This window comes from Gopherus flavomarginatus, chromosome 1, assembly GCF_025201925.1.
Source record: "Gopherus flavomarginatus isolate rGopFla2 chromosome 1, rGopFla2.mat.asm, whole genome shotgun sequence".
In the NCBI taxonomy this organism is placed as follows: Eukaryota; Metazoa; Chordata; order Testudines; family Testudinidae; genus Gopherus; species Gopherus flavomarginatus.
This window is the reverse complement of record NC_066617.1, coordinates 16,762,741-16,789,285: the sequence shown is the minus strand read 5'-3', so window position 1 is coordinate 16,789,285 and position 26,545 is coordinate 16,762,741. Positions and strand designations below refer to the sequence as shown.

The 26,545-nt window shown below is 43.6% G+C and overlaps 1 protein-coding gene across 1 annotated transcript in view; it reads left to right on the top strand.

The window, feature by feature from the left end:
- The window catches only part of CCDC3 (coiled-coil domain containing 3), a 70,220-nt gene extending 44,043 nt beyond the window's left edge, over positions 1 to 26,177 (top strand). The window contains exon 3 of the mRNA XM_050937015.1: positions 25,638 to 26,177. Coding sequence (XP_050792972.1) covers positions 25,638 to 25,913 — 276 coding nt within the window. The 3' untranslated portion in view covers positions 25,914 to 26,177. The remainder of the gene's footprint in view (positions 1 to 25,637) is intronic.
- The last annotated feature ends 368 nt before the right edge of the window (positions 26,178 to 26,545 follow it).

Sequence of the window (26,545 nt, the reverse complement as noted above, 5' to 3'; positions counted from 1 at the left end):
TGGCAGCAATTCACCGCTCCAAGCCAATGGGGGTTGCGGGAAGGGCGGCCTGCAGGTCCCTTGGCCCGTACCACATCCTGCAGCCCCCACTGGCCTGGAGCGGCAAACCACGGCCAGTGGGAGCCACGATCGGCCGAACCTGCGGATGTGGCAGATAAACAAACCAGCCCAGCCCGCCTGGGGCTTTCCCTGAACAAGCGGTGGCCCTAGTTTGAGAACCACTGTCCTAAGCCATCCCTGATAGATTGAGAGGCAGGCCTAGCCTCCAGCATCAGTTGTGAAAGTGACTCCACCATCTGCTTTGGCACCTCCTTCCTTTGCCCAGGATTGTGAAGTATTTTTCCTGCTCAAACCCCACCACATTAGTTCTTGTGCGGGGTGACTAATGAGAATAAAGGGCTCTGTCTGCCCTGTGATATCTCTTTATGTATTTGTGGATAGTTTACTTTTTTTTATTCAAGAACTAAGTTTAATTTATGTTCCTTGCAAGGCCAGTGCTGTTTCAAACACAGGCATGCAAGCAGGCCCATCCTCTTTCCAAAATGCCCTCCCTGGACTAGCTTAGTGGTAGGTAATCCAGGACAACCACCTTCTCACCACAGATGAGCTCCCTTGGGTGCTGATGAGCACCTCCTGCACAGACAGTGTCGAGTGCCCTTATCTCCAACTGAAGCACCTCAGGACTGGGCACTAGAGTAGGGGCATTTTGTAATTAACTGCAGCCCAGCCAGTGGTGTAGACTTATGGAGGCAAATCCTGGCCCCACTGAAATCAATGGCCAAACTCCCCATGAGCCAGTGAGGCCAACATTTCACCCCAGTTCTCAGCATCCGGCCCAAGTCAGTGCCCACAGAAGTCAATGGAAAGACTCCCTTTGACCTGGGGCTTTCCCTGAACAATCGGTGGCCCTAGTTTGAGAACCACTGTCCTAAACCATCCCTGATAGATTGAGAGGCAGGCCTAGCCTCCAGCATCAGTCATGAAAGTGACTCCACCACCTCCTTTGGCACCTCCTTCCTTTGCCTGGGATTATGAAGTACTTCTCCTGCTCAAACCCCACCTTGGACTAGGTGTCCAGTGTAGAGAAAATGTCCTCTCAGTCACCAAGAGGAAAGCAGAGTTCTAGTAGCTTCAATTTCTGGACCCTAAAAACATAACTAGGAAAAAATAAAAGGTGTGGTCACTAATCAAATATCACTGCCATTTCCCCCCACCCCACCAAGCCCATTGCCAGTCTACCAGTGACAGGTTCTTCCAGCAGCATCATGCATCACAGCTTTCCCATGATTCACACTATACAGTATAGCTCTTAGTGCTACCTGAGCATCATGTTTCAGGGGCCATAACAGCCATATTTCATCCTTCACCAGGTAGGTCTGAAGGCAAATAGAGAATTCATTTCACTGACTGGCTGAAATTACTCATACTCCCAAATGCCTGGCCCTAGGGTCAATGATCACACACCCAGCAGAGGACATGGAGGTCACGTGTTAGTCACAGAATAATGGTCAGACTGTGTTTAACCTATTAATAAATGGTGCATTGCTCAGCTGTTGAGGCAGCTGTCAGCTGGTAAAGGAAGGAATTTTATTGCAGGTGGTGAGATGACTGTCCCTCCTTTCCTAGTCCTTTGTCTCAGCAAGATGTAGACAGGTGTGGAGAACATTCATGGCCACCCTTTCATTTGTCCTCAAGAGAAAAGGAAGGGCTGTCTCTCTCTTTTAGAGAAATATATTTTACATCTGGAAATTCAGCAAATAGAAGATTATTATTTAATACTATAGAGATCCCCCTTTTCCAGGCATATTGAGCATTTGAAGTAGGATACAGACCCTTCTCTAAATCAGTGGTTTTCCATCTCTCCCTTACTTCTGTGCCGTCTGGCAGCATAAAGATTAAAGGTTGTGTGGGATTTAACCACAAAGCCACTGGCTTCCATAAGAATTGGGAGTCTAAATACCATGCAAGTCTGAAGGTTTTCAAGGCTGTCTAGGGGATTTAGACATATCAGGTGGGATTTTAGATGTGCCTAATTGATTTAGGAGGAGTACAATGCACAGTGACTTTCAATGGCATCTATGTTCCTAGCACCCACAGATGCTTTTCAAAAGCCCACCCACCTGTCATTAATTTTGGTGGAACATGTGTCTAAATCCCCTAAACAGTTCTGAAACATTTCAATCCACAAATCCAAGGAGCACTGACCTGTCTCCTACTCAGAAGTTTCTCACACCGTGCACTCAAATGCCTTATACCGAACAGTGGGAAAGTCAAAGATGCAGCTTTCTGGTTACTGAGATTCATAGGTTAAAGCCTCGGTGCTGTAATGTGACCCACAGCTAGACCATGCAGTGTACTTGCTAATAAGGAGGCTCTGGAGCAGCAAGACTTAATTGAACAGCTTAGATACAGCAGACAACTGAAGGATGTGTTTTAAGTGCCCGTAATTAATATGCACACATGGCACCAAATCATATTATAGTTCTCTAACTAAACTCCTGTCCCAGAGCTGCCTCTGCATTTACTTCCTATTACTTATAGCACCAGCTGTGTGCATATAAATAGAAGGACACTGCAGCATGTACTTAGCTTGAAGAAATTTAGTGGGGGAGTATTCTTGAACAGAAGAAATGACAGAGCACCTCACAGCCAGTTAGTTGTATCATGATTTACTGTATTTGCTCCATAAAAGCTCTGGCTAGACTTTGTAATAGGCCCAGCAGCCTATTTTCCAAATATTTTAGGTTGCTTTAGTAATTGATACTATTGTGGAGGGGGACAATTTCTAAGACAGCGAGGAGGAGGAGGAAGTGTGTGTGTGTGTAAAAGCTTTGGGTTACAGTGGATTGCAAATGGAATATGAGTCAACAATGTGATGCAGATGCAAAAAAGCCCAATATATATATTTTCAGTAGTAACAGTTACTAAAGCAACATTATATATTAGCCTTTTTTTGCAAATGCACCATATTGTTGACTCATTCAATTTGTGATCCACTATAACTCTCAAGTCATTTTTGGCAGTACTACTACCTAGCTAGTCATTCCCCGTTTTGTAGTTGTACATATATATGTGTGAGAGAGATCATATTATATAAAGGGGGGCAGGGACTCTAAGGCCTCTTAGTCAAGAGAGCTGTGTGTGGATGCAGGAGTCCCTCTAAAACAAGAAAAAGGAGTGGGCTGAAAACAGGACTGGGAACAAGGAGTGCCCAAGTTCTAAAAGCAGACAGACATGACACCCTCTTGGGAGCCTTTTTCATATCCTTTACTCTTTCTGCCTCAGTTTCTCCATCTGGCAAAGACAATCATAACACTATGGATACTTACACCCTTTTGAGTCAGAAGAGTTTTAAGTTTTTGATTAGCTAAATGGCCAAAAATTATTGAATTTTTAAATTTCAAAATTTGGGGGGGGAAATTGTTTAATTGTGAAAATGTTTTATGTACCACTCTCACCATCTCTAATGTATGTAATTCTACAGACACCAGGACATAAAGTAAGTAATTTATTGAACTGGCAAAAGTAAATTATATGGCGCAAGACAGGGAACAAAGTATTGTTGGAAAAACATTCACTTCAGAATCTCAGCCCAGCAGCATAGCATGAAAATTATTGTTTTTCCGTAGAGCCTCTCCTAAGGAAAATATGACAAGTTTCATGAAAGAGCCAAATTCAGATGTAAATAGAACAAAATATTTCTGTTAGCAGATACATATTTCACTTTGTCATTCAGTTTTTCATCCATGTACCTGTCCTGCTGCCTTCTTTGCCTGGAACTACCCTCTTCACCTTTTGTGCTAAATAGCTTTCCCTCCTCCATCCAAATCCCTCCTTATAACACATCTTCTTTCACAAAGCTATCAACTGAAGATAAGGGAGATTATAAAAAACAAAACGTACACCAGTCCCATAAGTTCAAAAGCACAAGTCTAGTCCTCCAAAATCATGAAGTTTAAAAGAAAAAAATTATCTTGGGGTCTTTTGGGTGCACTTCATGTTTCCAAGCACTGCAATGATGAGGGCTAGAAAATTGCTCTCTTTTTAAATGAGAGTGGAGATTCTCATGCAATGATGATGATCCCAGCAGCTGGGGCCGTAATAGAAGCACTGAAGATCACGAGGCTCATGATAAAAGTCATGCCAACACTTGCGTCCACATGGGGAAACAATGAAGATCCAAATTCTGCAATCATGCTCTTGCAATGACTCCACTGTATAACCTTTGTAAGGTGCAGATAACTCCATAGTACAAAACATAGAATATCAGGGTTAGAAAGGACCTCAGGAAGCCATCTAGTCCAACCCCCTGCTCAAAGCAGAACCAATCCCCAGACAGAATTTTACACCAGTTCCCTAAATAGCCCCCTTAAGGATTGAGCTCATAACCTTGGGTTTACCAAGCCAATGCTCAAACCACTGAGCTATCCCTCCATGTAATACAAGGAAGAACAAAATAAGCCTGTATATAGGAATCTGTACTGGAAGGAAAAAAACATTGATGATCCAATTTAAAAAAAGACAAAAATAGAACACCAAGTGACATGGGACAAATATCCTCAAACTTCTCACTAATTACCTGGTCACTAGCAACAGTAGGTTTCACTAGTAAATGTATCATAACAGCAGGAGTTACAAGTTCCTACAGATTACTATGTAATCATACTTAAAAGAGCCCAAAAGCAATTGCCATGTGACCTGTGCACTGTAGTTCAGAAGACATCAATAACCATGCATTTATCTTGTAATGATGTGGCATTTGCCATGTAATTATCTTGCCGTGACAATTATTAACCTAGAATTAAATGGTCAAGAATTACCATAATAATATTAAAGACCAGTTGTAGGATATTATGTGTCCTATAATTTACATGGTTTCCCAGATAAATTCATCCAAGGGTACACTTCTGCTCAGTGAACATGAAGTCAGATATAGCCCACTGTTCTCCCATATAAAGCAACCTAGCAAAGCTCCTCAAGCTTAAGTCTCAAACTCATCCCCTGAAATCAGGATAGAAAAATAACCAAAGACATATTCTGGCTTGGGAGATGAAGGCTGAATCTTGCTCTTTCGAGTTATTATCTGTTAATCAGTATCAAATGTATCATTATTGCAATCATGTAAATGCATTCTCTTGTGGAGTACTTACAATTTTCCAGCAAAAGGCTGCATTTGCTGAGGTTTACTTAGCTATATGAAATACGTCTAAGCTGTTTCAATAGAGTGTCTTGAGCAGTAAAATTTGAGTATGGATTTCAAATAATCCACAGGACTTGCTAGAGGTCAAGGAGTCAAGGCTCTAGACTGGGGCCATATCTAATTTATGCATTTTGGGACCAACGTTCCTGGTGAAATCAATAGATTAACTCCCATTTACCTCACTTGGAACAGGAGCAGATCACTAGTAGCATTAATACTTAGGGCCAGTTTCTGCTATGCTTCCCACATGGAGTTGTTCCTCACTCCATGCAGAATATGGTAATCTGCTGGATTACTTGCTCAGTAAGATATTGCTGAGTGTGTATAAGGGAGGCAGAATCTGTCCCCTAGGGAATAAGACTACAGTAAATCTAAGTCTGCAAGTGGTAAATACACAAGATCACTTTGTATCTGGCATGTTGGAAGCCATTCCTTGTATGCATTGGACACTGTCTCCTCCTTAACCAGAAACATTGTGGAACCTAGGAACACAGATTGACCCAAGACCAGCCTCCATAGTGAGCCTTCAGCCTGGCACCATAAATCAGGCCCATGTCCTTCTGCTCCACTTCAACAATCCTAAGTGCATTCAGAGGCAGAACAGAGAAAAAAAAATACACCATTCCTGAGCCCTGAAGCCCAAGCAATTTCAGAATTCTCCCCTATCCAAGTGTGGTATGTTCTACCATTATCACACATAGGATCATCCAATTTATCTTTCAAGATTTATAGCCCACTCACGAGGATGCATTGTACTCAGCCCCATCACTTCCACAGTGCGCCATGAAAAGGATATCTGTTCCATGAACGCCTCTGATAATTAGCACTCTGCGCCTGTTTTCCAGATCTCCAGTTTCATTCAGAGTTTAACCCCTTTGCTTCAGAACGATGGCATGTGCCAGAGGTATTTTACTAACTGCAGTCCTTTAAATTTCCATGTCTTGTGATAAACTCAGGACAGACAGCTGCGGGGGGGGCGGGGGGGAAAGGGTGTTAGAAATCAGTCTCAGAGAGTTAAAAGGCCCTCCTCCCTATCAACTGGGGAGTAACTACAGGTCAGTCAGGTTCAGCTGAGAAGGGGTTACCAAAGTATCAATTAGAATCAGCTGAGAGGGAGCTACCTGAGGTTAATTAGGATCAGCTGATTCCAACTAAGGGCTGCCTGAGACCTTTTTAAATGCTCCCCGGGGAGGGGGAGAAGAGAAGAGGAAAGGGGGAGAGAAGAAGTCCTGCTGCCAGGAGGCTAGGAGCAGCAAGACAGTGAGCCTCACCAGGAGGAGAGGCTGCATTCCCTCCCACAAGGGAGAAAAATAAGCTAAAAAGGACTGATGGAGAGAAGGAACAGACTTTCCCTGTGCCCCAAGGGGGACCATATTACCTAAGTCTGTTTCACTAGGGCTAAAAGCAGTGGAGGCTAGGGAGACGGAGAAGGTACCTTGCCACCGTCTATGCACATAATATTGCTACTTTACTGAAGCTTTCAGACTTCCTCTCTGTTGGCTCGTGTATCACATCTAACACATTACTAACATCTTTAGTTTTGGCACCATGTGACTAATCGAGCTGTCAGTGCCTGATAATGTAACACCAAAAGTAGAGAGGCTGTTGCTGAGGTCTCCTGGTTGCTGGTAGTTCACTGAGCCTCCTAGTAGCCAAAATACAATGGCCTCTATGCTTTTCCTTACTCCTCTGTGTGAAGGAAAGCAAAGCCATTCAGAAACCTCTGTGCAAACTGTGATGACGTAAGGTGCTATGCAGAATGCTTCCACGGAACCAGCCTTCTCCTCTCTGCAAGATAATCCCCGTATTTCACTGAGCCACATTTATATTGTCCAGTCTCATTTTAATAGGGCTTCCACCTTCTCTGGAGGTTTCATACATTACTAGACCTTTATATTGAAAAGGCCTATTGGACCATCCTGTGCATCCATTGCCAGATTGCTCCCTAAAGTAGCGGATGATTGTCCAGTCTATATTACTCAGATGTTGCTGTTTCCACCCCCTCTTTGCAGCAGCTAGTTTAATAGATCTTAGTGAGGAAGATCCTTTCTACTATTAAACCTAAATCAATTATTACTCAACTCCCAGTTATACCCCAGGCCTCATACTAAATAGTCCTCTCCCTCGTGGGGCCCAACTGACTATTGCCCTCCATCCGCATATTCCTTTACACCAGTGCAAAGTGTAAAATGCCAGAATGGTAGCGCTTTGCACTGATGTACGTCTCTAATACAATACTCAGGACAACCTGCATATTTCTGCCCTTTGTTTATCTGTAGGTTGTCGTCATGTCCCACTCCATTTAGACAAGCACTAAAAGTTTAATCTTTTCCTTGTACATCGGTCCCTCCAGCCCCTTTGTGTTTTGGGGCTCTTCCTTCTATTCCCTCCCAACTGGCAAGGCGCAGTATTACAGCTATGGCCAGACCTGAATGCTCTTTAGAACTAGGTACTTACAGGACTTTAATCATCATAGCATCTGTCGCCTGACCATTGTTACTGGGTTTTATGCTCACAACACTTCTGTGAGGTAGGGAAGTTCTATCCCCATTTTACAGATGAGACTCTGGGTCACAGGATAATTTAAGTGACTTGACCAGGGTCGCACACAGAGTCTGTGACTAAGCCAAAAATTGAACCTACGTCTCTCGCGTTCCAGACCCATACCCTGTGCACTAGACCAGCCTTCCTACTTATGTGTATCCTCGCTGATTTCATGAATAGAGCAAAATGAAAGCAGTAAATGCAACTTCACACCTGATTCTCAGAAGCGATACAAGAACGCTGCACTTCCTAATCACAGCCAACAAGCAGCAGCATGCTCTGAGCATATATGCATTTGACTTTCAAGCTCTGAACATAAACAGCAGCAACACATGTACAGTATTCTGAGCTAAGAACTCGGCTAAGGAAATATTTTTTTAAAGGCACCTGAGCTACAGAGGCTTATGTGGGGTGTGAAGTCAAGAGGTCGGGCCATGGAGCATTTAGAAGGAATTATGATATTTATTAACTGTGTTTTAACTTTAAACTGATGCCCTGCCTGACTTGGGTCCCTTGTCTAAGTAAGTCTCTCGGTCAATAAGCAGGAAGCTTCCAGAACAGCTATTGCTGTTAACAACTTTATCATCATGCAACAAACCAGCCCCCAAGACTTATTTGCAATATGCATATTGATGTTACACCAGGGTTAAGGAAGTCTTGAAACTGACTGCAGCGCTGTCCTCTTACACTGGACCTTTCTTTTTGAAGGAGATTTAGCAACTCTATAGCACTGTCCAACCAAGGATCTCAAAACATTTAGCATTAATTAAACCTCTGTGAGCTAGGAGAGTGCTAATTCCTTACGTTTGATTTAGCAAGAATTCCTCCCGGGGCTGTAAGGAGACACGTCCCTGGGGTAAAGCGTACGCTGCCATCCTTGTGCAGCTGAGGAGGCATGGAAGGGAGGTGGGATCCTAGCCTTGCTCATGCCTCTCTGGGAATCTAGAACCACAGGGAGCTCTAGGCATGCAGTCCTTGCACTCCCTAGTGGGATTGCAGCTGACTTGTGCCCAGGGAAACAAAGGGTTAGAGGAAAGGCTCCTTGATGCACTCTCCATCTCCAAGTCAGAGAATTCCTCCCTCAGGTGGGGGACATCATGCTATCCATGCTCTGTATTTGAAAGCGGTAAAATATGAGGTAGGAGAGGAGTCGTTTATGGAGGACAAGGAGACTTCAACTAGGGAGTTAAGTAGAAGATAAAGTAGGCTAAGTATTAGGGGAAACTTCCTAACACTGAGACATGACTCGTTCTCCCTAGGGAAGTGGTGAAAGCCCCATTGCTTGAGTCACTTACAACTAGACAGGAGAAAACCCTGGAGAACACTCTGGGAGGGGAGCGAGTCCTGAACTAGCAGGAAGATGGACTACAGCAGATGACCTAGTGGGTCTGGTCCATCTCTGAGGGCTAAGGCTCTGTGAAGATGGATTGCCTGTCTTGGGGAATGGAGGAGTGCAATTTAGCAGAGCAGTTTATTAAAAATAGTTTGCAGTGCTGCTTCGCAAGCATGTTTGGTGGAAAGAAACTACCAGATTCCATTTACAGTAGATTACACAGTTATACTTTCTTTGGAGACACAGGCAACGATTTACGGTGTGACACTCCACCGGCCACCTTCTGGCCAAAAGAACCTGCAGGAATTAGCTGGGCTTCTTCCTTCCCTGGTTTTAGCTTACAGGTGACAGAAAATTCCCCGCTTTGTCATTTTGCTGTCCACAAGTAATAAATCCCAAGGGAGACAGAAAGGGGCCAAGGTGGGAGGAGGGCACTCTTGGTATTTCAAAGCAGGAATCATCCATTTACCTTTACTCAGCAGAGGGGGGAGACTTCGCTTTTTCTTGTACAAGGCGAGAGACTTTCTTGGCTGTGCTTTTTCCATTTGGAAGTACAAAGTCACAAATCTAGCACTTGGTCTGAGCCTAGTGTTGTAGGGGATTCTTACGGATATAGGAATTGCCTGACTAACTCAGATCCGAGGTCCATCTTGCCCAATACGCTGTCTCTGATAGTATTCTGTACCAGAGGCAGGGGTGGGGGTAATTTTCTGCATGACATTTCCCACCTTTTTAATTTCATTTAACAGTCCCTTGTTCTTGTGTGTGACAGATGGAGAACAGAAGCCCCCACACTACCTTCGCTATGCCATGCATTATTTTATATGCTTTTATTAGGTCCCCAGTTAGTCATCTGCTTTCTAAGGTAAATAGTCCCAGTCTTTCCACTCTCTCTTCATAGGAATGTTTTTCCATGCCCTTGATCATTCATGTTGTTCTTCTGTGACCTGCCCACTCCAGCTGCAGGCTATACACATCATACAGTAGGTGACTGAAGCATTAAGAATTCGGTGTGCACAGACAGACCAACATCTCTTTATTTAGTCACTTTGTAGGCCAGATATTTTCCCGTCACGTAGCCTTTTAATTTGTCTGCCTTAGAGTATGTATGTGGGGTTGAAATACATCTTTCCTATTTGGTCCATACAAGAAAAACTAAGGTTCCTAATAGGTGACCCAGGTGGCATTTATAATGCTTTAGGTTGGACAGCATTTCTTCACTTGCCACTCTCAAATTGTTGTAAAGTGCTGCCATGTCTCACCTCAGAGCTGGCTGCATTTCTGTGGTGAATAAAGCAACTACTGGGTTTGATAGTTCATAGGGCACGTTGGGACCAAAGGCACCGCATAGGCATAAGATTTTTTTATCATGCCTCCAGAACAATGCTGCCAGTAATAGCTCGGCAGGTGACAAACTGAGACAATTTATTAATCAGCTTAATTGTCTTCATTAATAATGAAAACAACTCAGTACCTACAAATTGTGCACAGTTTGTCTATGCAAAAATATGTGAATGTTTATCATCCCATCCTCCCTCACGTTCAGAGCTTGTTTGCTTGCTTCGTCCACCTGTTACATCTCCTCTTAATCTAAGGCATCAAACTCTGTGGGGCATGCTTTTTTACTAATTGTACAGAACCTAGTGCAACAGAACCCTGCCCTGGCTGAGACTTCTCAGCACTAGAGTAATACAAAAGTAAATAAGAATGAAAAACTCATCCTCAAAAAAAAAAAAAAATCTTCTGAGCCAAGTTTAGCCCTGGCATAATCTGGTGCAATTCCAGTGATACTATACTGATGGAGATGGATATTTCATTGATACTGATGGAGATGTGTTTGTTTACCCAAGAGTTGAATTTGGCCCTCAGTCTTCAGTGCATTTAATGATGGTGACTTCAAATAATTTCATATGTCCCCATCCCCACTGCTGTCTAGTTACCCCAAAGTAGATAGTTTAACATCCCTATTAAATAGATTGAGAGAATATGTAGCTTCTAGGAGCTGTTGTAACACAAGACTTGCAGTAAGATAGTCTTTTAAAGGTCTGTGTAACGGGTCGTTCAACTCACCACCGCAGCACCTCCTGCTGATCATCTTGGGAATTTGCTCGGGGTTGCCAGTGCGCCCTCCTCAGGTGGCATCTCACCCATCATCACTTCTGTCTCCACCTCCAAGACCCACGTCACTCCCCAGACCACATCGTTCTCTTTTGGACACAGCCCTCCAGCCATGTTCCAGAGGGTTCTTCCCCCCTCCTCCGGGGGACCAACAATTCTTAGTCCTACCACATGCCTCAGTGGCAAACTGCAGTCCTGGTTCTGGCCACTCATCTCAGTGGCAAAGGGTAGTTCATACACTGGCCACACCTCTCAGTGGCAAGTGGTGGCAAAGGTCAGGGGGTTATCCAGGACCACCCGCTACTCCAGGCCCCGACCCAGGGACCATACAGCCAGCAGCCATGTACTGCCCCTCCTCCAACTCTGATGTTTCCTTCCCTGGGCCACTTCCCCACAGCCCCAGCACCTCCTCTACCCTTGTATCCAGGCCTCGGTTTGGCAGCTGTCAGCCTGGAGCTTTCTCATACTCTGCTGACCCTGCCCAGCACCGCTCTGTCCATGGTCTTCTAGCCCTCTAAGCAGCCAGTCCTCCTCCCTTGAACTCCAAGAAGTGACTGCCCTCTGCTCTGCTGAGCAGCCCCTTCTTATATGGGCAAGCCTGGCCCTGATTGGCTCCTCCAGTAAACCTTCCCCTAATTGGCTGGCACAATAAGCTTTTTCTTTATTGGCTGCCTCCCGCACAGCCTCCCCAAGGTTGCTTTAACCCCTTGCATACCAGTGAGGGGCAGCCGCCCCATTACAGTCTACCACGACCATTGTGCGTTCAACAGAGATGGATACTAGTTTCTTGACTTTTAGTTGCAAGATGCCTGGCTTTTCACACCAGCGCTTCCTAAGCCAGCACTTTCATGCCTTGTCTATGCTACAGAGGCTTTGCTAATACAGCGATACCAGTATAGCTATGCCAGCAAAGCCCCCTAGTATGGACACAGCCTATGTCAACAGAAGGAGTTCTGCTGTTACAGTAACATCATCTCCCCAAATGACGTTAGTTCTGCCAACAGAAAAACTCTTCTGTTAATGTAGCTACAGCTACATGGGGATAGCGGGTTGCCGGCATATGGCTTTACTGGCTATATCAGCTATGAGGAGTGATTTTTTTCATACCCCCACCACCAGAGCTAAGCTGACAAAACTTAGTTCTGTTGACCTGACTTTTGTTTCAGTCAGTGATGATGAACACAACACACTTCCATTTCTAGGTCATTCTGTTTTTATTCGTTCCTTGAAATGTTGTTAATTCAGGGGGAGAGGGAAATCGTTAAACTAATCCTAGTGAGATGAGCGAAGTACTGTAAAACAAAACTTCAGCGGTGTCAAGTTCACACAGCACCTTTCAATCTCAGGCCATGTCTACACTACAAAATTATGTCGACCTAACTTACGTTGGCATATTGCCACTGCAGTTATTATATTGCTTGTGTGTGTGCAAACTTGGCTCCTTGTGTCAGTGGTGTGCATCCTTACCAGGAGCACTTGACTTGTATCTATTGTATTGCCAGTGTGGGACATTGTGGGATGATTCCTGAAAGCCAGTAACAGTCTACATAAGCAACGCAGTGTCTACATTGACACTGCATCGACCTAATTACATCGACCCTGAATCTACGCCGCTCAGGGAGGTGGTGTTTTCTAAAGAGGCACTCACTTTAGTGGGAGCCAAATTTAAGTGGAGCCATTTCTGCAGCTAGGTCAATGCAAGGCAGCTTATGTTAACCTAACCATGTAGTGTAGACCAGGGCTCAGAAAATATACATAGGCCAAAGGACACTGACAAGTAGTTTTAGGCACAACAGGGCCTTGTTGGGTTTTGTAATAATAATAAATGAGTGTGAGGAAAAAATAACAGAGTTTGAAAAGTTTATGTGAATTAAAAATAAAATGGATGGAAAGGTTTTATTATATGTTTTATAGAGTATATATTATATAGAGTCTTAAATCTGAATTAGAATTGTACTAGGGCATAAATCTGAAATGAAAATGACTATTAAAAAGGAGAAAACATTAACAGTCTAATTTCAGTATCCAAACTGAGTGAAATGCAAAAATCAAGAAACAGCATATAATATAAACTAGATTATAAAAATTCTTTCAGTTATCATCAAAGGTGCTTTTAGTAACAGAGGGAAAGGTTTTATCCTTACTCAAAATGTGATTTTTATCTTGACAATGCCTCTTTAAGAGTAGTTCAGAAGCAATCAACCTAACACATGCATCCCATGCCCTATGCTATACCTTCCTTTATTGCCCTGGGGATGGGGCAGGACAGGGAAGTACCTGGTACATTCATCATCCCTGATGGGAATCCATGCAAAAGGCTGTATTACCCAGTCCATGCTGTGGTCAGCCACACTGGAAGAGAACCTGGAAATGTAGCTCCAAGGTGGGCCTTCAAAAGGCCTAGACTCAGGATGGAGATGAGAGAGATGGGAGTTGGGCTCTAAATGGCACTTATATCTTTGTACCGCAGCTTGAAAACAAAGTGCTGGCAGGGTGATAAGTTATCATAATTACCTGAACTCGGAGGTTAATAAAAGCGTCACAGAAAGTGTTATTTTACTGGAAATTACCAGTCAAGACAACACTAGGAATACAGGTCTCAACAAACAGGTATGCAAGACCTCACCTACCCTCAGGGCTAAACCTATGGGAATGTTCATGCTAGTTTCCCGCCCAACCCCCTACATTACAATCCTTAACATGAATGGTTCTCAAGCTACAGCACTGGGGAAGCTGCCAAACAACCGGAAGGCTATTTTAAATCTAAAAGGCAATGGGTATTCCTTGCGTCAGCTCTCACGGGGTGCTCAGTGTAATGTGACCATGTTATAAAAGTTAATACACGCAAAAGGAAGATGAGTGCTTTAACCACCAGCCCAAACGGAGACTCCAGAGATCTAGGTTCAGTTCCCAGGTCTGCCACTGCAGTCCTGTTGGACCTTGGGCGTCATTGGTGGGCAACAGATAGCAACTGGGCACCTAAGTCCCAGCTGAGCCCTGGAAAATCAGCTTAATCTCTCTGGGCCTGAATTTTAAAGACATCTAACTCTTATTGAAATTAATGAGAAATAGATGCCTAAATACCTTTAAAAATCTGGCCCTCCACATCACCTCTGTAAGATGAAAATACTTCTTTCCTCTCACTCTGTGTCTTTCCCATTAATTTAGATTGTAATCTCTTTGGGGAAGGGACTGTCTTTTGGTTTCATATCGGTACAGCGCCTTGCCCAGTGGGGCCCCCAATACCTGACTGAGTTCAACTGCGATACAAATAATAGGGAAAACTGATATACATGGAGACAATAGTGCTCCCCTGCCCCAGTCTCAGCAGAGGGACCATGGGCTGAACAGGACCTGGAATCTGTAGTGTTGTCTCTTCCGTAGACGTGCTCCTTGCAGCTCAGGTTCAAAGCATAGTGAGAAGACAGTGTTGGGGACCCCTCACCGGTGTTGTACCTATGATGGACAGAGGGGGCTCTCGGGTTGTCAGGCTAGCTCCTTTCATCAGCACTAAGGCCACTCAAACCCAGCTGTACTGCCCAAAGCAAATCACCTTTTATTCATAAGAACCCAGAAAGGCTGGGAACTTGAAGACAGAGATGAGGATTTTAACATTAGATGTCTCCGATATTCACTACAAACAAGTACCCACCCAGAATCCAAACACCTCAGCAGAAATGAAGGTTGTGCTTTCAGATTAATGGGCTCTTTGTTGTAGATAAGTTTTTCAAGAAGTCCATCTCTGAGTTTAAGAACATGGTTAAAAATATAAGAGCAAGTTGTGGCATTTATGCCCTTTCAAACACCCCCTGTCCCCCAGAATCCAACAACCCCTCTTCGCCAAAACAAAACAGTCCTGCCTGCCAAGTCAGTGCATTCTGGTAAAGCAGCTGGCACGTTGGCAACTGGGAAGTAAATTTTGTCACAATTTGTAACCAGGGATCGCATTTTCCAGAGAGAGTGCAGGCAGCAGGAATCCTTGGTCTTTTCGCAGCCTGCAATAGGAATGTTAGCAACGCATACTAGCAAGCGCAACAAGTGCCTGGGAAAACAGCACTTTGGTCAATGCTGCCTGCATCAGGCTCCTTAAGTTATCACTCAGGCAGCTTGTTGTATCTATGGGGGGGGGGGGATGGAGTTAGCCCCAACTATCAACTTTAAGAGAATTTTAAAACTTTATCACACATGGAACTTAAATTTAGGTTCAGCCTCTGTGCCCCAGCATTTTCAGCTTCTAGGACAGGAATGAAAGGTTGGGGGTTGTTTGTTTGTTTTTGGTTTTTGCGACTGAAATAGTGAGAGACACCACCACCCCGTTTTTAAGAAAAATGAAAGCTGGTCTGCTGGTGAACAGTTGAAAAGGCTATCCTTGCTTCTGGGCTAGTTCTTCATGACTCATGCTTTGAGGAAAGTGAATGCTTCACATTGCTCTTCAGTAATCTGCTGATGGCTGGAAGCGAAGACAGCAGTCATAGGAAGACCATCAACCATCACACTATCAAAGCTGATGTGGGCTTCTTGCATTTGGAGGGTCACCACAGGAAAGGGCTTTAACTCTTCCCTGACAAATACATACATCAGCACCTAGGAGTCAGTGACAGGCATCCATATAGCAAAGATAACCATCAGACTCTGCCCCCATGCACACAAACACACTCAGTCCCCACCCAGCCTCTCCATTGGTACTTTACATGAGTTTCCATAACCCTCCCACCTGCCAAAACCCTCCTTCACTCCCTGCATCAGTGATAAGCATGCTGTCATGGTTTCCTCTCACTAACTCCTGCTGACAGGGGCTGAGTATGCTGAGGAGGCAGCATGCTCAGGCCCACCCTTGGCTGGAGACAGCACTTCAAATCTGAAATCGGGCTGTGTAAACAATTCCTCTGATGGGCTCAAAGGAGTCCCCCATCCAGCCTTCTTCAGCTAAGGCAGGGGTAGCATTTTGTGGGTGATCTGCATCATGTCTTATTTACACTGCAGCATAGAGAGAGCCCTTCTCCTTGCTGGGGCTCAGTAAATATATCCTGTTAGAATTAAAAAATACAGAGCGAGGTTTGGCTCCCACGTCTTTCTAGAAAGAGTGAATCAGTTCTTTCTGTGGTTAAACAAATAAGGAGCCAGAGGTAAGCATCTGGGGCTGGCTAAGGTTTCCCGAAGCACCTAAGCAACATGCAATGAATCTGACCAGCTTCTCCTGGTCTCTGTGATTTATAGCATGGAAGGCAACTGGAGATAAAGGCTGGGATGCAACAAGACCTGCTGTAGGGGAAGATACAGCATGTGCAGTGCTTAATTTGTAATGAAAGAGGTGCCTGGGCTCAAGCAATTAAGTGCTGGTGCTGAAGCAATTTTTTTACTTTCATAACTGATGCAGCAAATCCAGAGGTGCCAGTGCTCAGCCCTGACACAAATAAAGCACGAGTATGTGCAAAGGGAGCAGCCAACCCCTGCAGCTACCTATCTGTAGCATTTGCACCGCATTCCCAGAGAGCACAAATGTCATTTGTTCCATCAGGCACTCCAGATGCTGCTGGTAACTTGTTTTCGTTGGTGCGATCTTGGTTTTGGAACTCTGTTTTTGGGAAGAAAAAAATTCTGGACTGTGCACGCTGCTTAAGGGAGAGGCTGAAATCTCAGCCAGAGCAGTTATTTACATGTGCTCCCTTTGAGCAGTGAGGATATCAGGGAAGTAATCATCTCATCACGGAGGGGGCCTACTTTTTAAAGCTAGGAATTATTGCGGGGGAGGCCCTAATTCCTTTTTAAAAAAAATGAACCCCATAGTAACAACAGAACATCATCACAACATAAACATCTGTTGACATCATGCCAACGAACAACGTGAGTAGGGATGGGACTTTTTGGCCCAGGACACCACGGCAACCCTCCCCCAACTCTTAGAAGGAGTACCGGAGTAGCTTTATTATCCACGGAGAGCAGAGGAAACCTTGTTTCATAGGTTTTAAGGCCAGCAAGGACCATTATGATTAGGGGTCTACTAAGTTCGCAGCCGTGAAAAACACATTACGAACTGTGAAATCTGAGCTCCCCTGTTAAATCTGGTCCTTTGTGTACTTTTACCCTATACTATAGGCTAAAGTATACAAAAATACACAGAGAGAGAGACTCCTAGCAGAAGTCATTTCAAGAAGAACAGATTGTTCTGAAGTGTTATTGGCTAGAGGACGTAAAACACAATACCAATATCAAGATGAGGGTCCCAACCCAAAAGGAGGTTGCAAGTCTATTGTAAGGTGGGTGCGGTATTATCACCCTTACCTCTGTGCTGCCTTCAGAGCTGGGTGGCCAGAGAGTGACGGCTGCTGGCTGGGCACCCAGCTCTGAAGGCAGCGCCCTGCCAGCAGCAGCAGAGAAGCAAGGGTGGCATGGAATATACAACTGTATGAACACATCTGCGAAATTTTGCTCTTTATGCCCTGACCAACCCACGAAAAATGTGTGATTTTAATCGCAATTTAAGTAGACCCCTAATTATGATAATCTAATCTGACCTTGTGCATAACACAGGCCGAAACTTCTGGGTGAAGGGAAGCATATCTTCTAAAAGACATCCAGGCTGGATTTAAAGGTATCAAGTGATGGAGAATCCACCACATTTGAAAATCTTGTAAGTAAGTTCATTGTGTGTGGTTCTATCTGGAACTCAATTTATGTCCCTCAGATAGATGAAGGGTGAGTTGGCACTGCTGGGGTTTGAACTTGTGGCTAACCTACTTGATCTCTTCTATGCCAACTTAATCATTTGTATACTGTTCATAATGTATAAATGCTACCATTGTGTACCATTGCCTTTGACAGCAGAGCGATCACTGTTCATTATGCCGTTACTACAAAGCATCTTTGTGATTCAGCCATAGGAGAACAGAGTCCAGTGCTTCAGCCATTCAGAAATCAGCTTATGTATGAAGTACAGATTTTATAAATAAACGTAAAGTGTGTGCACATGCTATAAAAGTGCTCATTCTTGCTATCGCATTAGCAAAAGCAAGTGTTGTTTGATACAATGCTGGTTTTTATTGGCTTGAATACATTTTGTTAAGCCTGTGGATGGAGCGAGGCTTAAAGGCAGGATACATTTTTAAGACAAAATATTTCAGACCAATACTTGGACAAATGAATCTCTGATTCCACAACAATAGACTCCCTGGGCCAAATCCTGAGAGGTGCTAGGAACCTGCAACTCCGAGGAATTTCCCATGTCCATGGTACCTGTCTTTACCTGGGTCCTGCAGTAGATTTCACTTCAGGCCACCCTTGAACTTTGCTAGCTAAAGAAACTATGGAACAGAGAGAGAGACTCCTAGCAGAAGTCATTTCAAGAAGAACAGATTGTTCTGAAGTGTTATTGGCTAGAGGACGTAAAACACAATACCAGCAGAGCCCAGAAGGGTAATTCGTAAGCTGTTCTAAGCAATGTGTAGTGCTCCATCCTCAGTCTGGGGTCGCTTGGCAGCATCGCTCGGTTCCATTAGAATGCATTGTAACTAAGTATTCCTTTCAGAAGTGGTATCTTAGCTGTTTGACCTTAGAGGCTCTGTGGGACTGGTAAGCTATCCACTCGATTGCCAGCACTGACACTAAAGCTGCCATTCAATAACAACTTCCAAGACAGTTTTGCTCTTTTCTCTCTAATTTCCTCACTATCCTCTCCTCCACTATCCTCCCATGAGCCACATTCAATTCTTTCACAGTCTACTGGGGGGTCGGCCTCCCACTCAGCGCACCTCAGGACAGACTGAGTGGCTTTCTGGTTGGCAGTCATTCCCGAAACCGCCCTCCTTAGTCTTAGGAAGGAGGGGAGGAGCCTATGCCAACTCAAATATAGACACCGAAGCGTGCTGCTGAAGCCTGAAAAAGGCTTCAGATTCCTTCACTTTGGCACACCTGCCTCTTTCCCTCTAGCCCTCTGCAGAACTTGTCCTTCTGCTGGAAGCGTGCAGGATGGCTCTCTTTAGTGACTCTTACTGTGCGAGATCGTTATGCAGGAGACTTCGAGTGGCCTGTTAACTGAATCTGATGGGCAGGAAAGAGCATTTTACTTAGCTGGGTTTCAGCCCTTCTTAAAAACTTAGCTCACAGAACGTACGTGGTCACATGTTTCATGTTTTATACCTGAAGTAGCTTTCCACGCACAAGGAAATGGAGCCTGCTGGCAGAAGATGCAGAATGAATGAGTCCACAGAACCTGCCCAGAAGCAAAATCCAGTTCTCTGTGGCTTTCAGAGGTGTGAGTGGTAATGAGTGATCCCATTTACACTAGTGTAATTCTACGGGACCTACATGGGATCACTCCACATTTATACAAGTATAAAACTGGGCAAAATCTGACTGAAACTGGTCTGTATTAGTGGAAAGCTCAACATGTTTGGAAACCACTTTTAATGGAAGTCCCATCTATGCTACAATTGGTTTTTTCTAACCAGCTGGCAACACAGTGGTGATTTCCAGGCTCATTGTGTCTCAGCAATTTCCATATCAACTGTGCTTTGTGCACAAGTAGAGATGATTGTTTTTTAACTGATAATTATGCAAATGGCACCAGGGATCAAATCTCAAGCTGGTTTCTGTCTAGTACATGCCTCAACAGCAGCAATAAAAAAGTTCCTCAGGACCAGTTCTGCCCTAGCTCTTGTGCAACCACACTGTCTTCAGTAGATTTACATAGGGTTAGCTGGAATTTAGTAAACAATCCTGTTGATGCATAAGGAGGAATAAAATCCAGCTTATACACATAGGTGTATTGGCTCTGACGGCCTAGCAGAAGTTGAAGATACTCAGATACGCGTCACACCTTATAAGAAGCTAGCGCAGACGGATAGATTAATAGTAATCAAAGTTTATTTTTGTCGCTAACATCAGCAGTCAGGGATCCTGATACACACAGTGTACATCTCGTGGGTAACAAGGTACCATTCTGACATAGTTGTTTCTCACATTAGAGCCATACTTCTATCTAGGAATTGCCAGACTGAGTCAGACCCAAGGTCGATCTAGTCCAGTACCTGTCTCCGGCAATGGCCAGCACTGGATGCTTCAGAAGAAGGTGCAAGAAACCTCACAGGAGGTTGAGATGGGATAATCTGCCCCCTCACCCCCCGTGAAAGTCGTGTTGTAATCCCTAATAGATAGGGATTGTTTTAAGAAACTGCAAGGGAAAGCTGTAAACTTGATTTAAGATTATTCGTACATGTTCAGGTTGAAGCTTTGCAGGGGACTGGGAAACATGAAAGCCAAGAATTCCTGGCTGTTTTCAAACAGCTTGTGGATTTAGCTTGCAATATGTATTATTGGGAAAAACCAACATCCTCCTTTTCTGAACAGCATTTGGTCCTTTGCTTTGGGGTTATCATTCTCCTTGGCATGCATTTATAAAGCCACTCTGGTGGGAGTATGGTCACCACAAATGGTTCCGTCTCTAGGAAAGTCTTGGGTCTCATCTGTAAAACGGACTGAAGCAAAGTAGCCAGCTGCAAATGGAAGCTGCTGCAGTGTTATCCTGCAGAGGTTTTTGATGGCTGGTGGATTTCCAAAGCAAATGAAACATGACACGTCCACCCACCACCTCCTGGTTTGCTGAGAAACATTACAAAACAAGATGGAAAAAATAGGCTATAACAGCATGTAAATTATTCATTACCTCTGCAAGTATTCACTTATTTATTTTGATTTCAGTCTTATTAAACTCCACACCAAAGGAAGCCCATCCAAAGCTCTGGGAGCCCTCGATGCCTATTTAAAAAACAGAAGATGATTGGAGATACAAAGTAAAATTTAATCAAAGAAACAGCATTCCTTTCTCCCCCCGCCCCCCAACATTTGAGGGCCTGTCGTGACCAATGCAGCTTAAAACTCCAGTCACACTATTAAAATTTAAAAGGAATATTTTCCTAGAGAGAATGGAAAAAAACAATTGCTCTAGAAGGGACTTCACTTCCTCCAGTCGCTACTGTACTTGGGAGTTTATTGGTAAGATGTACAGATTTACTAACATGGATGCATTAGGAACTTAAATCCATTGTTTCTCTAAACTCTGCCCTGAAACAATGCCTGGGATCAAATTTCTTGTTAGCAATAGTTTTTATTTTTAAAATTGATTTTTATAACCTTGTTATGACAACCACATACGCGGGAGGTGAAACCTAAAACAAAGGCTGAAATAAGAGGAAAAACCATCCAGTGATTCTATAAACCAGAGATACAACAGCACTGTTCAGTCATTACAAGAGAATGACACAGAGTGACGTGGCCATGTGATAGTATTTGATACATTACAAACAGGTTACTTAAATCTTTGATACGCTCTTTAAAAAAATATTCATCAGTCCATTCCTCAGCTTTACAGTTCTGCTCAGACTCTCTCATCCTGGAGGATTCCAAAGTGCTCTGCAAATTATGGCAGCATTCCTGTCGTTGTCCTGCTGAAGTCAGTGGGAATTTTGCCTGAGTAAGGACTGCAGGAGTGAGAGGAAATTTATACATTCAAGAGCACTAAAATGCAGCAATCAACTGATCCACTGCGCACTGTGCAACAATGGAGTTTGACTGGGGGAGGAGAAAATTTTTGACCAAGGGCAAATGTCTACTCTTAAGAATAAGGCGATGGGCACTTTAATATCCACATGGAGATTACCTGATCTTACTTTTTAAGGTCTCATCTAAAAGACCCATATGTAATAAACTGCATAAAATCTGGGGGAAGGGCGAGGGTTAAGCTTTGGAAGAGCAGAGTCCAAACTTGCCAGGATTTGACCTTGTGGTTCCAGGCAATGGTGGCACATCAAGTGTGAGATTTAGATCATTGTGCCATCCCCTTCTGTCTCTAGTAGAAAGAGCAAGAGGCGGGCCTGAACCAAAACCTGGAACTTCGGAAGGGTTAAAAAAAAATAATCAAACCCTGCATCTGATTATAGATTTTGCAAATGGCAGAACCCAATGGACTGAATTCAAATCCCAGATCTGAAACACAGAGCAGAAACAAGTCAGATCTTCTTAAGTTCACCTAAATGCCACTGATGACCTAGACCAGTGGTTTTCAAGCTGTGGTCTGTGGCCCTCTGGGGGTCTGCAGACTATGTCCAAGATTTCCAAAGGGGTCTGCATCTCCATTCAAAATTTTTTAGGGATCCACAAATGGGAAAAGGTTGAATATCACTGACTGAGGTTAACCTCTTGTAGAGCTCATTAAGGTTATGTTGATAGCTAATGAAGTCTAAATAATAAGATGGGTGAACTAGAGTGCCTTGTGATAAAGGAGGATATTGATATAATAGGCATCACAGAAACCTGGTGGACTGAGAGCAATCAATGGGACTCAATCATTCCGGGGTACAAAATATATCGGAAGGACAGAACAAGTCGTGCAGGGGGAGGAGTGGCACTATATATGTGAAAGAAAATGTAGATTCAAATGAAGTAAAAATCTTAAGCGAATCCACATGTTCCAAGCGAATCCACATGTTCCATAGAATCGCTATGGATAGAAATTTAATGCTCTAATAAAAATATAACATTAGGGATCTATTATCGACCATCTGACCAGGACAGTAATAGTGATGATGAAATGCTAAGGGAAATTAGAGATGCTATCAAAATTAAGAACCCAATAATAGTGCGGGATTTCAATTATCCCCGTATTGACTGGGAACATTTCACTTCAGGACGAAATGCAGAGATAAAATTTCTCGATACTTTAAATGACTGCTTCATGGAGCAGCTGGTATGGGAACCCACAAGGGGAGAGGCAACTCTAGATTTAATCCTGAGTGGAGCGCAGGAGCTGGTGCAAGAGGTAACTATAGCAGGACCGCTTGGAAATAGTGACCATAATACAATAGCATTCAACATCCCTGTGGGGGGAAGAACACCTCAACAGCCCAACACTGTGGCATTTAATTTCAAAAGAGGGAACTATACAAAAATGAGGGGGTTAGTTAAACAAAAGTTAAAAGGAACAGTGACTAAAGTGAAATCCCTGCAAGTTGCATGGGCCCTTTTTAAAGACACCATAATAGAGGCCCAACTTCAATGTATACCCCAAATTAAGAAACACAATAAAATAACTAAAAAGAGCCACCGTCGCTTAATAACCATGTAAAAGAAGCAGTGAGAGATAAAAAGACTTCCTTTAAAAAGTGGAAGTCAAATCCTAGTGAGGCAAATAGAAAGGAGCACAAAACGCTGCCAGCTTAAGTGCAAGAGTGTAATAAGAAAAGCCAAAGAGGAGTTTGAAGAACGGCTAGCCAAAAACTCCAAAGATAATAACAAAATGTTTTTTAAATACATCAGAAGCAGGAAGCTAAACAACCAGTGGGGCCCCTTGACGATCGAAATACAAAAGGAGCGCTTAAAGACGATTAAGTCATTGCGGAGAAACTAAATGGATTCTTTGCTTCAGTCTTCACGGCTGAGGATGTTAGGGAGATTCCCAAACCTGAGCCAGCTTTTGTAGGTGACAAATCTGAGGAACTGTCACAGATTGAAGTGTGACTAGAGGAGGTTTTGGAATTAATTGATAAACTCAACATTAACAAGTCACCGGGACCCGGTGGCATTAGCCCAAGAGTTCTGAAAGAACTCAAATGTGAAGTTGTGGAACTATTAACTAAGGTTTGTAACCTGTCCTTTAAATCAGCTTTGGTACCCAATGACTGGAAGTTAGCTAACTAACGCCAATATTTAGAAAGGGCTCTAGAGGTGATCCCAGCAATTACAGACCGGTAAGTCTAATGTCGGTACCAGGCAAATTAGTCGAAACAATAGTTAAGAATAAAATTGTCAGACACATAGAAAAACAAACTGTTGAGCAATAGTCAGCATGGTTTCTGTAAAGGGAAATCATGTCTTACTAATCTATTAGAGTTCTTTGAAGGGGTCAAACAAACATGTGGACAAGGGGGATCCAGTGGACATAGTGTACTTAGATTTCCTGAAAGCCTTTGACAAGGTCCCTCACCAAAGGCTCTAACGTAAATTAAGCTGTCATGGGATAAAAGGGAAGGTCCTTTCATGGACTGAGAACTGGTTAAAAGAAAGGGAACAAAGGGTAAGAATTAATGGTAAATTCTCAGAGTGGAGAGGGGTAACTAGTGGTGTTCCCCAAGGTCAGTCCTAGGACCAATCCTATTCAATTTATTCATAAATGATCTGGAGAAAGGGGTAAGCAGGGAGGTGGCAACGTTTGCAGATGATACTAAACTACTCAAGATAGTTAAGACCAAAGCAGATTGTGAAGAACTTCAATAAGATCTCACAAAACTAAGTGATTGGGCAACAAAATGGCAAATGAAATTTAATGTGGATAAATGTAAAGCAATGCACATTGGAAAAAATAACCCCAACTATACATACAATATGATGGGGGCTAATTTAGATACAACGAGTCAGGAAAAAGATCTTGGCGTCATCGTGGATAGTTCTCTGAAGATGTCCACGCAGTGCGCAGAGGCTGTCAAAAAAGCAAACGGATGTTAGGAATCATTAAAAAGGGGATAGAGAATAAGACTGAAAATATATTATTGCCCTTATATAAATCCATGATACACCCACATCTCGAATACTGTGTACAGATGTGGTCTCCTCACCTCAAAAAAGATATTCTAGCACTAGAAAAGGTTCAGAAAAGGGCAACTAAAATGATTAGGGGTTTGGAGAGGGTCCCATATGAGGAAAGATTAAAGAGGCTAGGTTTCTTCAGCTTGGAAAAGAGGAGACTAAGGGGGGATATGATAGAGGTATATAAAATCATGAGTGATGTGGAGAAAGTGGATAAGGAAAAAGTTATTTACTTATTCCCACAATACAAGAACTAGGGGTCACCAAATGAAATTAATAGGTAGCAGGTTTAAAACAAATAAAAGGAAGTTCTTCACACAGCGCACAGTTAACTTGTGGAACTCCATGCCTGAGGAGGTTGTGAAGGCTAGGACTATAACAAATGTTTAAAAGGGAACTGGATAAATTCATGGTGGCTGAGTCCATAAATGGCTATTAGCCAGGATGGGTAAGAAATGGTGTCCCTAGCCTCTGTTCACCAGAGGATGGAGATGGATGGCAGGAGAGAGATCACTTGATCATTGCCTGTTAGGTTCACTCCCTCTGGAGCACCTGGCATTGGCCACTTTCGGTAGACAGATACTGGGCTAGATGGACCTTTGGTCTGACCCGGTACGGCCGTTCTTATGTTCTTAATGTTATTAAGATCTGAAATAGTTTGTTCTTATATTCAAAGAAGACTGAGGGGTAGAGGAATTTAGGAGAAAACTGCAAGATGAGGAGGAGCTTCTGAAAGCAACCATACAGTTGTGGGGTATTCCAGCAATAGAATGTCTGGGGAATTTACATGTGCCTTCATAGTGCAAGTGGCTTCCGGGCTTTGGTTTAGAGCTCATGTGTCCTGTTTCCTTTCTACTCTTCCCTCAGCTCATGTGTTCTTCAGTCCAGAAAGCCCTATTTGAGGAAGAGGATCAAGTGAAGAAACTGCAGCAGAAGGTGGCAACCTTGGAGAAACGCAACAAGCAGCTGCGAGACCGGGTGAAGAAAGTCAAGAGGTCCCTCCGGCAAGCCAGAAAGAACAACAGGCACATGGAGCAGATAAACCGAAAGCTCAGTGAGAAGCTCTCCTCTGCAGGAGGCCAAATCCCACATATTAACTCTTTAAAACAAGAGAACTCTCATGCTACCTACCTTAAAGTATAATGCAAGGTTTAGGGCAAAAGCCAATGATATTGGTGACTTAGGGCCTGATCTCATGTTCCTTACACAGCCAAGTACTCCAGTGGGAGTTTTGCCTGCATTAGAGTGCAGGATCTGGTCCTCACACCTTGTCTACGCTGGCATTTGAACCATGTATGAAAAACAAATTGGAACTCTGTTTAGATACAGTTCTAGATAAGCAGGATCCACGCTAGATTTGGCTGGACACTGTAGACTGGACCAAGCTATCTTAAGAGTGCTTGAAGTGAGCCTTACGGGGATAGCAGCATCAATACCTTTTGGCTCCATTTTCACTCCCCAGCCTGGCAGTATTTGAAACCAGGTTATCTGGATCTGCGTCTAGGATCAGATCCAGATCTCACAGTCAATGGGCCTCTTTGCACTGACTTCCAATGAGAGCTGAATCAGGAACATAAAAAAAAGATTTCAGATCCAGTTTTCAAGCACGCTTCAATTTTCAGGGTAGACAAGGTCTCCTGTCTTGTAATCACTGTTTTAAGACATGATGGAGGTTGCTGGGCAACCTCATTTACCTAGGTTTAGATACCGTAGAGATCACATCAATATCAACAGGGCATTAAAATTAAGGTAGTTTATATGTGTATATATTTTAA